The sequence below is a fragment of the Macaca mulatta genome, chromosome 3 (genome assembly GCF_049350105.2).
Source record: "Macaca mulatta isolate MMU2019108-1 chromosome 3, T2T-MMU8v2.0, whole genome shotgun sequence".
In the NCBI taxonomy this organism is placed as follows: domain Eukaryota; kingdom Metazoa; phylum Chordata; class Mammalia; order Primates; family Cercopithecidae; genus Macaca; species Macaca mulatta.
Window position 1 is genome coordinate 111,865,779 of NC_133408.1, and position 18,010 is coordinate 111,883,788.

The following is an 18,010-nucleotide window of genomic DNA, read 5'->3' on the forward strand; positions in this document are numbered from 1 at the left end:
GTCATCACATCTTCTCCAGTGACTCTCCTGTGACCTCCTTTCCTTTATAAGGACTCTTGTGATTACATTAGATCCACCTAGATAATTCAGGACCATCTCCCTGTTTCAAAATCCTTTATCACCTCTGCTAAGTCCTGTTTGCCATTTAAGGTAACATAGTCACAGGTTTCATGAGTAAGGAAGTGCACATCTTTCTGGGTTCATTATTCTGTTTACCAAAAACTGCTATTAGAATGTAATGAGTGAGTATTGGTTTTTGGCCTGAGTGTACTCACCTGCTTAAAGCTTTTCTATGGCTGCCTATCCTCTTTTTAGGATTAAAGTTTTTAAAACCCCTAGGATTCTGCCCACCTCCTGCCTGGGTCTCCAGGCTCTGCATGGGGCCTTCTCCTTGTTCGGGGAACTCCAGCTCCGCTTCCTCTCAGCCCATGAGGACCTTGCCGTGGCCTTTACTTGGACCAGCCCTCTCTCCCTCTCTCCTAGCCCCTTTGCCTGCTTACCTGCCACCCATCCCTTGTGTCTCAATGCAAACTCCCTTTCCTTGTAGAACGCCCCCAAAGCCTCCTCCAGACTGTTTAGCTACTCAGTCTACTTGTTGTCCTGAATGTGGACTTCTTCATTGTGATGATCATGGCTTGCAATTGTTGATTGGTGTTCTTGTTTCGTGTCTGTAAGTTCTGAGGGTTTATTTCTATTGTATCCTTGATAAGTGTTTTTTTTTTTTTTTTTTTTTTTTTTTTTTAAGACAGAGTCCTGCTCTGTTGCCCAAGCTAGAGTACAGTGGCACGATCTTGGCTCATTTCAACTTCCACCTCCTGGGTTCAAGTGATTCCCCTGTCTCAGCCTCTCGAGTAGCTGGGATCACAGTTGTGTGCCACCACACCCAGGTAATTTTTTGTTTTTTTGGTAGAGACGGGTTTCACCATGTTGGCCAGGCTGGTCTCAAACTCCTGATCTCAAGTGATCCACCTGCCTCAGCCTCCCAAAGTGCTGGGATTACAGGCATGAGCCACCGTGCCCAGCTGATGCTGATAATGTATTGGTGCTCAATAAAATTTATTAAAGAAATGGGCTTCAAATGAAAAGGCAGTGTCACCTCTAAAGTAGCTCTTGGTTTTGTTCATCAAGGTAGTCTTGTTTTAGCTACAGGCAGAATGGGGTTTTGGGTTGTGGAAAGGGTCTGTTCAATAACAAGAGGTAGGAGACGTTACTGAGTGAAGCAGCCAATGTTCACTTTCATTTCTCAGTAAAGGTCATCTTTCTGCAGTAATATTCAGGCCCTTCCATGTCTTTAAAAAGATTCTAAAGACTTAACTGTTTTAGCATGAAAGGTATAGGATCTCATAGGCTAAGAATTAAAAATTAATTCTTTATTCAGAATTGATATCATGGGTCAGAGATAGTTGTCTTGGTCTGGGCTTTTGGGCTGTGGTATGTTGAGTCTACAGTGACACTTGCCTCCATTTGCACTGGTGTTCCAGACAAGTCTACCAGACTCGAATGCAGCAGCAACTCAGTAATGTGGACTACTTGCAGTCTAGTATGTCAGTAGGTCCTTCTTTAAGAAAATGTTTTACAGGCTGGGCCCAGTGACTCACACCTGTAATCCCAACACTTTGGGAGGCCAAGGTGGGTGGGTCACCTGAGGTCAGGAGTTCAAGGCTAGCCTGGGCAACATTGTGAAACCCTGTCTCTACTAAAAAAAAATACAAACATTAGCTGGGCATGGTGGCAGGTGCCTGTAATCCCAGTTACTTGGGAGGTGGGGCACGAGCATCGTTTGAACCCAGGAGGCGGAGGTTGCAGTGAACTGAGATGGTGCCGCTGTACTCCAGCATGGGGCACAGAGTGAGACTCTGTCTTGAGCATGTTTTAGAAGAGAAACATGGCTTTATGTTTTACATATGACTCAATAGAACAATCATATTTTATGAATTGTAAGCTTTTCCATTTTACTTAAACCTTATTGCTACAATATTAATTATGATGGTCCCATTTAAGGTACATATTTAGCAAGGCTTGTGTTAGCTAAGTTTTCCAGCTTTGTTGGTATTCAAGTGGTTGGCTGCCATCTCGGTGGAATTCTTGAAAGAGACAGTCAACTTTTGGATCTCAAAAGTGCTTTGAATTGTTTCATTGAAGGGAAAAGTATTTGGAAAAATTTAAAAGCATATTCCTACTATAGGCTATTTTTCATACAATCTGATATTCTAATTATTCAAATTAAAAAAATGACATCTGATAGTACTATATACTATATGCATATACTGTGTCATATAGGATATTCTACATAATATGAAACACTGTCTAGAGCTATAGTGTTAAACACTCACTGATTCTTTTTCATCAGCCTCTTTACTGGACCTAATAAAAATACATAAAACTGATTTATTCACTTGCAGCTTTTAATCTCCCTATGTAAATATACCAATATTAGTGATTCAATTTTCTGTTACTTTAGTTGTCTAAGAATTAACTTATGAATTATACACATACTTTCCTTTTAGAGTATGTTGGATAAAGGACATTGTTGTGGCAGTAACTGGAGAGAACATGGAAGTCATGAAAAGTATTATTCAGAAGTATCAGCATAAACGCATCTCACTGGTCGAAGCTGGAGTGACCCGCCACAGGTCAATTTTCAGTGGACTGAAAGCACTGGCAGAAGATCAGCTCAACTCTAAACTCTCTAAGCCAGAAGTAGTGATTATCCATGATGCAGTGAGACCATTTGTTGAGGAAGATGTCCTCCTTAAAGTTGTCACAGCTGCTAAGGAACACGGGGTAAGTCTTTTTACTTGAGACTAGATAGAAGGGACAAACACTGTAGTGTGGTTCATTTGCTGAATTTTGATTCAATTCTGTTTAAATGTCAAATTATTTAAAATGTGCATGATGACCTAAAGATGTTATGGTGATTGGTTGTAGGAACTTTATAGATTGAGACTGTTCTGGAACATATCTTTTGCTATAGTTATCTACCATAATGTGATATGAAGTATTTGGAGAAGAATGTATTAAAGTTATTACAGTTATAGATATGAATGAAACTTTAATGAAAATTAAAAGACAGTTATATTAAAAATACCTGAGAAATCTCTCAGAAGTATAGGATATGTATAATGTGGTCCATTGTACTCAATTTTGTGTTAAAGTTTCAGAAGTGGTTTGTTTTCTAGTATATACTATATAAGATTTTCATAGCCCTTAGAGTAAATCATCTTGAGATGACAATTGTTTCCATTTGTTTCACCAAAATAAACACAGGATAGCAAAAGACCTATTGTAACCTTTGGAGCATGTTTATTTTTTCCCTTCTATTACCAAGTAAAATTACGTAAATATGATAATAGATACTAAACTTGTTTGCAGTCTGAATTGGAGACTTAGTGAAATTTATTGCCAAACCGTGGTATTGTATAGTAGAAATAGGCTATGAAGTTGGACAGACCTAGGCCCAAATCTGTCTTTTTATTTACTAGTGATATCGTGTTTTTAACTTTCTGAGTCCATTTTCCCGACCTGTGAAAATATAGAAACTAATACTTGTAAGATTATTTTAGGATTTGAAATTATGTTAACTATTAGAATACTAAGTGCTTTAAAGGGTATTAATACTAAGTGCTTAAAGGGTATTATTTTAAGATGAATTATAACATCTATGTAATAGTTTCCTTTAAGATTATAGACCAACAGGAGGCAAGCCTTCCTAGTTATCTGGGTGCCCAGAAGTTTTTTTTTTTTTTTTTCTCCTCTTTAAAACCTATTTAGGAAACACAGTCTGTAACTTCAATAACACATGTGTATTTGAATTGCCATAGGAAATTTTCCCTAACTTCATCTCTTCCTTCTGCAACATGAATTTCACTTTAAATTTAAAACTGTATAAGAATTTCATAGACCAAATGAAATATTTTGATTTGCCTTTAAACAAAAGGATAAATGGTATTTAAGGTAGTGAAACTTGTGTTCCAGGAACCATTAATGACCACAAAACTTTCCCCTGGCTCTTGTGCCTTCCCCCTTGACTCTTTCCTCTTCTCCAGACAGCTCAATTATGGTAGAGGCAAGGTAATCAGTTGCAAGGGTGGTGAGAAGGCATAAAGAAGCAAAGCATTTTCAACTTAAGAATTTGAGTAAATTTTGCACGTTTGGAAAAGTTCTTAGGGATGACAATACAATTTGGTAGACCAATATTCATTCCAATGCATATTATACAATTTTTTTTTTTTTTTTTGCCTGGGTTACCTTCTGGAAAATTCACTTAAACTCACTATAATAATTGCACACATTTGTGATTTTTTTTTGTTGTTGTTGAGTAATAAGCAGAAAGTTTTTCTGAGATATTGTCCATAAAGTGATTCTTCTGGTAGTATGTCTTAAAAGACAAAAGAAGCCTTTTATCTTGTTCCAATTAATATTCTAAGGATATCATTGTCTTACATGTGATTTAATAGAACATATTAAAATACATAGAAGTTACTTTTTGCAGATTTGAGGGAGTATCTATTAGATTGTTTCTTGGAATATAATTTGTAAGGTTTACTCACATAATGCATCTTAAATGAAACAAATTATATTTCAATGAAATCTGTAATTTTCTGATTAGATTAAGAAGCTGGTTCAGAACAAAACGTTACAACTTGTTTAAGTAAACCTCATATACGGTTTCTTTTAGAAATATTGCCTTGTTTTTGTTGGTGTTAAAACATAAAGGGTAAACTCATGAGTTTTATATACATCCATGTTTAATAATTTTTTCAAGTTTATTAATGAGAGAACCAGACAGATGTTACAACTGGTTTGAAGTTGAATCCGGAAAAACACTTATACAAAGTAAAAAGGTATGTTGAAGTGAATTAAAATAGAAAACTGACTTTTTCATGGGAGAGTCAATTGAAACTCCAGTAGACATAATTTATTTGCATGTTTATAGGTAAGAATTGTTTTGCATTGCTATTGGTTATCTACAACTTTGAAAGTTGTAAAAGAGCCCAAGGCTAGATTCAGCTAATCTGGAAGAGTCTGCTATTAGTCATGTGGTTGTCCATTGCAGACATCCTGTAACCTCTTTGGTTTATTTTAAATTTTCTTAAAACAATTAGGATAGTGTCCCAGTATTCTCAGTTAACTACAGGCACTATGTCCTGCCAGTTCTCTCACACTGTACTGACTTACAATCATAACAACATAAACACAGTCACACAGTGTTCAGACTGTTTTCCACGCCTCCTTTTAACTCATTGCCTTTTGTTATCTTAGTTTTCTACAGACTCCTTAACTGATGATTTTTCTTCACAGGTTTTAATTTTCAGGTTCTACCTAAAGGTCCCTTTCAGACACATTTTCTGAACAAGCTACACTGTGATTATCTTTAGGGAGGGGTGGGTTATGTATGCTAACAATAACTCTGTTTTAACTTATGTTCCATTTTGCTTAATTAAAGAAACTTAAACTGGTAAAGAGACTGCCTCAAGAGACTCAGATGTCCGCGATTAAGACTGGCAATTAAGGTTGTAGAGCTCAAAAGTGTCACAAGGACCCAGTTTTACTTTTTGCCTATATTACATTGTCAGGCCCTACCGGGAGGCAAGATGGCTTCCATAGGTCGGGACCAAATTCCATCAGGATTATATCTGTCTTACATTAATGATGATAGTTTTTCTGGGTATAAAATTCTAAGTCTACAATTCTTTCCCCCACCCTCACTATTTTGAAATTAGGTTATGTCACTGACTCCTGGCTTTTATGCTGCTTTTGGGAAGTCTAACCAACCTAATTGTATTCCTTTGAAAGTAATTTGCCTTTTCTCTCTGAATGCTTTTGAGATAATTTATTTTTCCTATGTGTTTAGTCTCTCTGATGTGTCTATATAGACTTTTTCCCTTGCTTTGGATCTATTGTCCTTTATGAAAGTTAATTCATATATTTACTCTAGAAAAATCTGAATAATTATCTAATTTGCATATTGATTCTGTCTCATTTCTGGTCCTGACAACTCTTTTCCCCTCACCTTATGTATACTGTACGTATGATACACTCTTATCCAGTCTTCATGTGTCCTAAGTTCTCTTTCATATTGCTGTTTTTGTATGCTGCATTCTAGGTAACTTGTTTCCAATTTCTCATTTTTTTTTTTAGCTCTGTCTAATATCCTGTTTAAGGACTTTTAAAACCAACATTTTGAAATTATTTGGAGTCCCATTTTTGTAACTTATAATGTATGATTAATCTCCTTTCTGTTTTTTATCTTCTTTTGCCTTTTAAGCTCTGAACATAATACTTTATACACTATAGCCAATAGTACTTCTTGGTAGCTTAATTCACTAACTCTTCATTTCTGTTTACTTTTGTTCATAATTTGTTTCCTCCTTTGTTTTATAATTTGGATTGTAAGCCCATGTTTGGCAAGAGTTTATCATCAGGAGTTCTGTGAACATGGGATAAGGGTGTGTTTCTGAGGCATGGATTTTTATTCCTTCTGCCAGGGATCCCAAGGGCTTTACTAACTTGGAACAACTTTACATTAATTCTTGGCTTGAAGTTTTATAGATTCTGTGGTAATGTTAAATGAAACTCTAAACTCACATGAAGCCAAGTTTTATTGTTATAACTTCTCAGGGAAAACTGTCCCTGCCCTTTGAGATCCCAAGCAAAGATAATTTTGCTTGCTGTTTTCCTTCACTTGTCTCTCCTCCCTTGCCCCAACTACCTAAATGAGGGACTTTCCCTTTTATGGGTCTTAGTGTGGAAATTACAGTTATAACCAAGTAGCACACCCTCAAGGTCTTAGTCCTCATTCTTCTCATCTGTTAAAACTAAAGCCTCTTTTTAACTGAAAGCATCTTTGCCATCTTATTTCTCTGATTTCTAGCTATCAGGTTGTTTTACTCTTAGGTGATTGGTTGAGTCCAGACATACTCTTAAAAGGCTGTTTGTAAAATTCTCTCCTATACTATTTATTTTTTTTAGTGAAAGAGGTGTTTCAAGATACCTGGTCTATCATATTACCAAAATTAGAGGTCCATAATCTTTTCTAAATCAGAATGACTTGTATCTTTCTGCATAATTAAGTCAGATAAAGAGGTGGCAATGAAGACTTTGTTATAAGGGAAATGTTGGAAAGGGTAAAATAAATTGGAATGTGGGGAAATCAAAGGTAAGTGAGAATAATTTTAAGAAGGACCAACAGGTTAAATATTACATTGACTCTAAGAACACTAACGATAGGATAAATCAAATGAGACCATATCAGCAAAGGAACCTCCTAAGTATTGCTCCTGGTGGGAGAAGGCATTTTCTAAGTTACTTGTACATCCTTCTTACCTCAGCTTTGTACTCCAGCACCTCTAGTCATTTTATGCTCTTGTTGGTGATCGACTTCTTACACATTTCTCACCTTCCATACCCCTAATCTATGTTATAAATCGTGGCAGTCTGGCTACTTTTTCCTCTGACCATTCTTTCCAAAGTCACCTGTGACTACCTCATTCCCATGTTAAATGTGCATTTCAGTCTGTTGAATAATAAAGAATTTGCCCTTTATTCCAGGTTCCTGGGAGGAAGACTCTAAATCTTTGGGATTCTTGAAGTAACAGGAGAGTCTGTTGTTTATGAGTTCCTTGGATTATACCTGAGCTTATGCTAATGAGAAGACATGATTTAGGAAGTGGGCTGGTCACTAGAAAGATGAAATAATGTGATTAGAGGCTTTGAACCAGTTCAGCCTCTGGGGACAGGAAGGGAGTTGAAGATTGAGTTCAACCAGGTGGCCAGTGATTGAATTAGTCATGCCTCTAGCATGAAACCTCAAACTCTGGACCCTGGTCCAGGAGAGTACCTGGTTATTGAACACAGGGCTGTGCTGGAAGGGTGGTGTACAGGGAGACAAGGCATAAAAGGTTTAGGATTCCCACAGACCTCACCCTGTGTGTCTTCATTTGGCAGTTGTATCCTTTGTAATTAAAACTGCAATTACAAATATATAACTTTTATAAATGTCACACATGTGTCAGGCATGGGTCAGAAATGTGTTGAGCATGTGTCCACGTCTTCCATCACACATATTGGACATGTGCTATGTCACACGTGTTGGTCACATGTCACAAATGTGTAATGTGTCACGAGTTGGTTTTCTCACATGTCAGTCATGTGTCAATCATGATGTGATCGTGTGATCCTGTCGGTCACATGCCAATCATGTCAATCACGTGTCACAAACATCAGTCACGTGTCAATCGTGTCGACATGTCACGTCAATCACGTCAGTCATGTGTTGGGTGTCATACATGTTGGTCATGTGTCAGGCATTGGTCACGTGTCATACATGTTGATCACATGACGATCACGAGTTGATCACGTGTCAGTAACCAGTTTGTCACATGCCAATCCTGTCCATCGGGTCAGTCACGTGACAAACATGTTGGTCACATGCCAATTGTCAATTATGTGTCAGTCACGTGTTGGTTAAGTGTCAATCATGCTCCATGTCATGTCGATTCACATGTCACACAGGTGTTCATGTGACAGTCACGTGTTGATTGTGTGAATCTCATGGCACGTGTTGGAGATGTATCATGTTCTAATCATGTCAGTGACATGTCACAAATATGTCAGTCACGTCAATCATGTGCAATCATGTGGCAATCATGGGTCACGTGTCAGCCATGCTCCAGTCAAGTGTCACACACGTGTTGATCACGTGATCATGTGTGCCATCTATTGGACACGTGCAATCACATGTCAATTACATCAGTCACATGTTGGACACATGCCAATAACATCAATCACGTGTCATGTATTCATTGCTTTCCAATTGTGTCATTTGTGAGTCAATCATGTGTCAAACACATCAGTCATGTGTTGATTGTCAATCACGTCAGCCATGTCACTCACATTACGTGTTGGCCACAACACTCCCATTATACACGTGTTGGTCACATAGTGATCATGTGTCAACCATGTGTCAATCATGTCAGTCACATGTTTGTCACATGTCGATCAGGTGTCAGCATCACATGTTGATCACGTGATGATCACGTATCAGTCGTACAATCATGTCAATTGCTTGTCAGTCACTTGTGACAAGCATGTCAGTTATATGTCATGTGTCAAGTGTCATGTTGGTCACATGTCAATTTCTGGTAACGCATTGGCCATGTATCATGATCACGTGTTGGGATCATGTGTTGATTCCATCTCGTGTTGGGCGTGTGCTAATCTTGTAAGTCATTTCTTACATGTCACAAATGTGTTGGTCACATGCCAATCATTTCAGTCATGTCAGTTGTGTCACAAATATCAATCATGTGTCACTCTCATGTCAGTCACATGTCAAGTATCAATGCTCTGGTCACGTGGTCATGTCACATGTTGATCACATGTCTATTATGTTGATCTCGTGTCAGTAGCATGTTGACCACATGCCAGTCCTGTCAATTGCATCAGTCTTGTGTCACATGTCAATCGTGTGAATCACATGTGATGTCACGTGTCAATCAGACATCGGTTACATGTTACATATCACAATCACATGATCACGTCAGTCACATTTTGGTCATGTGCCAATAGTGAATTGCCTGTCACCTATAGCAAACGTGTTGGTCCCATGTCAATCGTGTCAATCACGTGTCAGTCATGTGTTGGTCACATGTCAGTCATGTCCTTGTCATGGGTCAGTCACGTGTCACATGTGCTGCTCACTTGATCACGTGTCAGTTATGACTCAATCACGTATCAGTCATGTGTTGGATGCATTTCAATCGTATAAATTGTGACAGTCATGTCAAATATGTTGGTCACATGTCAGTCTTGTCAGGTCAATCATGTGTCAGTCTTGTCAGTCACGTGTCACACATGTTGGTCACATGTCAGTCATTGGTTAAGCATCGGTCACGTTTCACCCATGTGTTGATCACATGCCACTGGTGTCAATCGTGTCACTTCACCAAACTGTTGGTCATGTTTCAGTCATGTTTCAATCACATGTCAGTTGTGTTGGTGACATGTCAATCATGCTATTGCATCATGTTGGTCACGTCTGTCAATCACGTGATTGGCTGATCATATGTCGATCACGTGTGAGTCATGTTTGACACGTGCCAATCACATGTGATGGTCACGTGCCAATCGTGTCAGTCGCGTGTCAATCATATGTCAATGAAGCACTGGTCTTGCCTCAGACACGTGTCAAACACGATCATGTGTTGATTGTGCCAATCATGTGAATCACCTGTCACATGTTGGTCGTGTCAACAATGTCAGTCATGTGTCATACTTGATCACGTGACGATCACTTGTAGATAGTCTTGATCACTCAAGTGTCATGTTGGTCATGTGTGGATCATGTGTCAGTTGCGTCATTCACGTGTCACAATGCGTCGTGCCAATCACGTGTCATATCAGTAGTGTGTCATTTGGTCACGTGTCAATCATGCCCTGGTCACACAGTCACGTGTCATACGTGTTGATTACATGATCGTGTCAATCACATGTCAGTCACGTTTTGGTCAGGTGGTAGTTTCAGTCACGTGTCACATGTCAAACGTGTCAGTCATGTGTGAATTACCTGCCAGTTGTATTGGTCACGTGTCAGGCACACTTTAATCAAGCTTTGGTCATATGTCACGTGTTGATAATTTGTGATCAATGTGATCATGTGTTGATAGTTTGTGTATTACATATCAATCTCATGTTAAGCACATGCCAATTATGTGCCAATCACATCAGTGATGTTAGTCACGTGCCAATCATGTCAATTGCATCAGTCACGTGTCTCAAACGTGTTGGCCATATGTTGATCATGTATCATGTGTCAGTTATGTTAGTCACTTGTTTCACTGTTGGTCATGTCTTACAGTAACATGTCAGGTACATGTAAGGTATTTTTACACACTTGTCACGTGTTACACACGTGTCATGTGTCAGACACTTCACCTGTCACATGTGTCTCACTTGTCAGTCACATTGGTCACGTGTTAGTCACATTTTGATTGTCAGTCATGTTGATTGTGTTCATGTCACATGTTCACGTGTTGTCAGTCATGTCTGTTACATGTCAGCCACGAGTCACATGTCACGTGTCTGTCGTGTCACATGTGCCATTCATGTCACTGTCACATGTGTTATGTGTTGGTCATGTCACACGTGTCTTTCACGTGTTAGTTACATGTCATGTGTCATGCTTGTCTCCATGTCTCCTGTTGGTCCTATTTCGTGCACATGTCAGTTACATGTTTTTATCACATGTCAGTTGTGTCACACATCCATCACATTTTGATAACGTGTCAGTCATGTGTTGGTTATGTGTCGGTAATGTGTCTGACATGTTTCTGACATGTCAGTTACGTGTCTACGTATTTCACACATGTCTTCCAAATCACGTGTTTTTTACATGTGTCCCATGTGTTGCACATTTCTTATAGCACTCGTTTTGCATGTGTTCCAGTTCAGTAATGTGTCACATGTGTCACCAGTGTCACACATGTCTTTCGTGTCATGTCATTTAATTACACATCACATTTGTCTTTTTTCATGTGTCATACACGTTTTTGTCACATCACACATGCTTTTAATCTCATCTCATGTCTTCTGTTACGTTTGTCACATATAGCATGTATTCCCTCACAAGTGCCACATGTCTTCAGTTACAGGCATGTTACACATGTCTTCCTTCATACGTATGTCACATGTTTTGTCACGTGTGTGTCATACATATGTATTCCATCATACATCACAGTTTTCTGTATGCACTCATTGACTGGTGGGTATCTGGGCTGGTTCCATATTTTTGCAGTTGTAAGTTGTGCTGCTACGTATGTGCATGTGCAAGTATCGTTTTCATATAATGACTTCTTTTTCTCAGACTAGATACCCAGTAGTGGGATAGCTGGATCGAATGTTAGTTTGACTTTAAGTTTTTTAAGGAATCTCCTCACCACACCGTTTTCCGTAGTGGTTATGCTACTTTACTTTCTCATTGGCAGTGTAGAAGCATTCTGTTTTTACCACATCCACACCAACATCTGTTTTTTTTGAGGTTTTGGGTTTGGTCATTCTTACAGGAGTAAGGTGTTATCACATTGTGGTTTTGATTTTCATTTCCCTGATCAGTTGGTAGATTTTTGAACTCTGCATTTGGAAATGTGATATTAAGTAGGATTCACCATGGGTAACAATGACTTGTACTTGTCTATTGTGATCAATATACTTCTGGTCAGAGTTTATTCATGTGTGAGGGTAAGATAATGGTTTTTCCTGGTTTCTGCATGGGAATCACACAATGTTTTTTTCCTGGCTTATTGGATACCGTAGCATTGTCTCCTAGAGAAACTTTGATACTGGTTTAAATCCTAGATCTAAAGAAGTTTTACTTGTGAGAAAGCAGTGAGTTCTGATTCGTGAAGAAATCCAGGTTTATTTCGACAAAGGGTAAATTGCCTGGAGCAAGGACTGACTTATTCTCTGGAGTGCTATGGGAATGAGGTGAAACTTGATCTATTTTTGATGCTAAAGAACTACTATGTGAAAAAGCTTTGCTTTGCTTTAATGATTTCAAATTGCCCACTTCTGTGTTTATGCTCTATGAATTACCTTCAAAGGAAGTTGGGGAAAGGGTAGGTCAAAGACAGATGAGTGTATCTATGGTTTAACATGAAATAATGTTTAACATGCTAGTATATTCCCAATCATGTCATAATTAGGGTAAATGGTACTATTGAAATCTTAGGAATTTATAGGTAGCATGTAAAACAAAGGCCTCTCTATTCTTTTTTGCTGCATATCCACTTTTAGTGGTGTATTACAGTAATATGAATAGAGATTTTTCTAAGATACCTCTATTTCTATATTGGGCAAATTGTATCAGTTCAATTTGTTTGTCAGAAGGAGATTGGAAGTATTTTATGATTAAAAATGTTAAATATTCAATCTTATAATTCCCAACGATTAGCTTTGGAGATGCCGTTCTGCAAACACTGATTAAACCTTTCAATTAAGACAACTTGCCTAACTAAAATCAAAATTACATGGTTGGAGGATTTCTGTTGTACATTGTTGTAATTAGCTAGAATGTAGTTGCCTGAGGAGAAATGCATGTTAGTGCCTGCTGTATGGATGCATCATAGTATTATACAATAAAGCATACAGTAGACGTGGGGTTTATTATTCCACATTTTATGATTTGTATCAATGATTTCCATGCAGTGACATGTGGAAATATGGTGATAGATTAGCTTGAGAGACAAGTAATCACTGAGGTTGGTGCTGAACTGTTAAGCTTCCATTCAGGGCCTATTACTAATACTTGAGGAGACATTTGTACTTGATAACTCGGGAATGATGCCTCCTACAACAAGCTTCCCAGGTAGCTGTGCCTTGCAGGCCACTAAACAGCTTGTTTATACTTGTCATAATTTTGATACTTTCAATTTCAGAAAACATCACAAAATTGAGGATTCATTGCATGTTCGTTTGTGAACAGAGGTCTCTTACATGAAGACAGCTGTGGAATATATGCCTTTTAACATTAGCATTTTCTGTATCTGTTTATAGCAGATGGCAAGGCAAGTGATGGAGTCAGCCAAGAAGTTATTTTCACTTGTGATCTGTTTTCGTGGGCCTTTAGTTTAAGATGTCTGAAACTTTTTGTCACCTTGTGCTTTGATCTCTCTTCTTCTTGTATTACTTTCCCATCTGATATTCTGGCTTTCACAGACAAGAACCTAGTAATTTGTGGAATTTACCAATCCTGCCATAATTTTATCTGAAATATGGATGGTTTCTGCTCTTGAAGCTAGTTTTTGGTAATCAAGATGGGAACCCATGAATACACATGTTGAATTTTAAAAAACTACTGAACTTTGGACACCTCTGTGTCTACTACTGGTATAATTAGATCATCACCAGTCACGTTGAAACTATCTGCTCCCAAGTCTTATCTAATCCCCCCAATGAATAAACATTACCCAAACTTTGTTTTTCTCGTTTTCTTGCTTTTCTCTTTAGTTGTGTAACATCTTTTTCCAAAGAATGTTTTGGCGATGTTTATATGATTTTTAAACAGGCTTGGCATATATTTTGACAGCATAGTTACTTTGCACAGTGTATTTGGGGAAATGTATTCATATAAGTCTATGCAGCTATAGTTTGTTCATAATCACTACTGTATATGCCATAATTCATTTTACAGATGATGGGCATTTGTTTTCTCGTGTTTTTGCTGATGTAAACATTACTAGTATGGACATTATTATATATCTTGTGCCCATGTGCAGGATTTCTGTACAGTTCTGACATATGTTGGTTATCAGTTTTACTAGATGATGCCAAATTATTTTCCAAACTTGTCTTGAATTATACTCATCAGTAATGTATAACAAGTTCAAGTTGCCCTAGTCCTCACCACTACTTGATATAAGACTTTCCTCCAATCTATTTACTGGAAAATGCTTTCTCTTTGTGGTTTAAATTTAGCGTTTTGTTAATAGGTTGGGCATCTTGTTATATTTATGGGCTTTAAATATTATTGATATGCCCGTGTAAGAATTTACCCTATTTTTATTTTTAAGCTTTTGACTTGTAGGCATTACATATTCTGGACGCTAATACTTTGGCCAGTGTATGCTGTATTTTATAACTATTTTCTTCCATCTGGAATAATTAAAGTCATAAGATGTTATAAATAAGCATTTTTTATCTTAATATACTTAAAATCACTAATGTCTTCATTAATGGTTTTTATTTTTGCCTGGTTTAAGAATTTTTTTCTTCCACTGAAGTCATGAAGATATTCACCATTTAAAAAAAATGTGTTATAGTTTTGAATTTTACAGTGCCGTCTCTTTCTGGAGTTTACAGATGGAGTAAGGATTGATTTCACTTTTGTCTTTTGCTACAAAGGTAACTCTTTGCCTAGCACCATTTGTTGAATAATTATCCCCTTCTCCACTGACCTGCACTGCCACTTCTGTCATATATTGAATTTCTATGTAAGCATGGGTCTGTTGGGACTCTCTTCCATGCTGTCGGTCTGTTTTTGTACCCTGTCTTAGTCACTATTGAGACAGCTCTCTAATAACTTTTCATACTGCTAGATCAAGTCCCTTTTCCTATTGTTCTTAAGTATGCTTCTTAAACCACTTCTGTTGTTTAATTTTCTTATATTAATATTGCTGTGTATATATGCATTCTAAACTATTAGGTAATTTTTAATGTTTCCTAAGAAGTAGTTTGTTCAATCACTTATCTATCCAGCAAGTATTTGAGAACCACTTCAGGAAGTCAGAGGCTCCCACCTTGATCTGGAACTCAGGACTCTCCACCCCCAGTATTTTGCATTACTGTATCTTATAGTTGTTGCTTTGCTAATCTGTCGTGTTCATGAGACTTTAAGATCCTTGACAAGAGCAATTCTATCTTATTTGTTGAAATCCTTAAAACAGGATTCTTTCTTTATACATAGTACAAAAAAAGTGGTCAAGAAATGTTTAAAAGAAGTACAAGAATACTTTTTAGAGAAAAGATGGAGTAATTAAGAGATTCTTACTTGGAGTATCCAGGTGGAAAGAGAATATTGTGAGCCTGTCTGCTTTTCACTGTTTTTTGGGTAGGGGAGGAGGCTGGGTATATGAGAGGGTGTTCAAGTTTTTATTTAAACTACATAATTCTTTAAAAGTTATAAAAATGAGTGAATATAGTATTGAGAAACTATTAGGAAGTTTTCATACTAGGAACTGAGATTAAAATATCAAAAACAATTTATTAATGGCTTATGTTCATCAAGTGACTGAAATGAGGGAAATGAGTTCATAGCGTATTTGTAGCACTTTAGCATCTAATAACTGGTCTCTGGAAGGACTGCATCTACCCTCTCCCTCTCACCGAAACTGAACCCTTTCAGAGCAAGGATTGCATTTTGCGCATTCCTCATTATGCGGAGCATAGTGCTTAGAATATAGTTGTCAAGCTCTTTCAGATAATGTAAATCTATCATATGAACTAGATAACTGTGTGAAAGTAGGGCAAAAATATGAAGAATCTAAGGCTACTGTTTGCCCATGCGCTCTACTGAGATGGATGTTTTCTGCATGGGTGATGATATATTGTGGATTTTTCTGGATGATTTCACAATATTCTGCCATTTTGTCAGGCTGACATTTCTATTTTGGTTTTGGAAACCGCCACCACATAACTATTACTCTGTAGGGGTATGACTATTGAGACAACTTAGTGTGAATTGTTGGATTGGAAGTTTTGACACGTGGAGGCTTTCCTCATAAAATATTATAGTACTACAGCTGGAGGGGCCTGAAATAAAATACCTGGTCAAAATTTTTCATTTCATAGAAAAGAATATTAATTAAGCAGAGATGAACTTGTTCCAAATAACACAGCTATTAAGTGGCATGAATGAGACTTGCATTATTGTTCATGCACTACAAATACAGGGTGCTTCTATCAAGCAAGATAGGTGTCTTAGTGAGGGAATGGAATTTGGTTTGACCTCATCTTGAAACTTCTTCAGATGCTGCTGCTGTGTAAAATATCGTGAAGACATATGTGTATTACCAAGTGACACTTTGACTTCTTTGTGTGACCTGATCAGTATCTCTAAGACCTACAACACTGATTCACTGTTTACTGAGTGCATGCTATGTATGAGGCACTTTTCTAGGTGCTGGAGAGACAGCAGCCATGGAGTGAACATTCTAGGGCACTGCTGTCCAGTAAAACATTCTGCAATGATGGAAATAGTCAAACTCCACTATCTAGTACTTAAGCTACTAGTCACATGTGGCTATTGAGTACTTAAAATGCTCCTAGTGGAAATGAGGCACTGAATTTTTTAACATTATTTACGTTGAATTAAATAGAAGGAACTTGACTAGTTATTTGAGATGGAAAGCTCTTGGAAGATTTTGAACAGAAGAGAGACATGATATAACTCGTCATGAACAGGTTTGTTCTATTGCTTTGTGAAGAATAGGCTGTGGAAGGACAAGAGTGAAGGAGATACCAATTGGGAGGCTCTTGGAGTAATCTCAGAGGGAGGATGGGTGGCTTAGACACGGATAGTGGAGACAGTGAGAAGTGGCAGATCTGGAATACTTTTAAGCTGACAGGGACTGGATTACTGATGGACTGAATTATGAGAGTCGGGGAGAAATCAAGGACAGCATTCAAGATTTTGGGCAAGAATAACTAGAAGAATAGAGTTAATGTTTGCATAGATGACCGTCTGTAGGAGCAGGTTTGGAGGCTGTGGAGTGGGTAAAACTAAAACTTTGAGTTCAATTTGTTGCAGTTGAGGTATGCATTTTGAACTAAGTGGAAATGTTAAACAGACATTTGGAAGTGCAAATCCAGAATTCAAAAGAACTCTGGGCTGGATTATAGGTTTGGAAGTTTTCATGTAGATGGTGTTTAAAGTCATGGGACTTCATGTGGTCATTAATAGAATGAGTGTAGATAGTGTTACATAAAATTTATAGGAGGCCATTGACTTGCACTAGGCTCCTGGACTAAGCCTAACAGACCAAACCAATAGAGAGTTTAACTACAATAGTTGAGCATTAGTTAATTGCAGGAGGACCTGCAACCAATTAAGCTGTAACCTATTAAGTCATCTTTACACAGCACTTCCATTTCCTGTAAATGCTGTCAGATTATGTTATTGGAGTTCTCCAAAACTGCTCCAGTTTGGAGGGCTGTGCGATTCACAAGTCATTTTTGTTTTGCTGGTTTTGTTTGCTCAAGCTCGATTGAGCAAACTTGTCTAAGTTTTTTTACCATTTAACAATAGAGAAGTGTGAGGATGCAGCTCTGGAATATTTTACCATTTACAGTCTGAGAAAGTAAGGACCTAGGAGTTAGTGTGGGCAGATGAGAGGGTGTGGTTGAGAATGATTTCTGAAAACTAAGTGAACAAACACTCAAGAAGACTAAGAACTATTAATTGGATTTGGCAATGTGGGGGTCATTGGTGACATTGGTTAAATGTATTTTTGTGGTG

General features: G+C 37.7%; 1 protein-coding gene across 3 annotated transcripts in view; it reads left to right on the plus strand.

The window, feature by feature from the left end:
- CRPPA (CDP-L-ribitol pyrophosphorylase A) overlaps positions 1-18,010 on the plus strand; it is a 332,461-nt gene that overhangs the window by 12,817 nt on the left and 301,634 nt on the right. For all 3 annotated transcript variants that reach the window (XM_001105001.5, XM_015133927.3, XM_077996995.1), the window contains exon 2: positions 2,508-2,784. In XM_001105001.5, the coding sequence (XP_001105001.2) occupies positions 2,508-2,784 (277 nt within the window). The remainder of the gene's footprint in view (positions 1-2,507; positions 2,785-18,010) is intronic.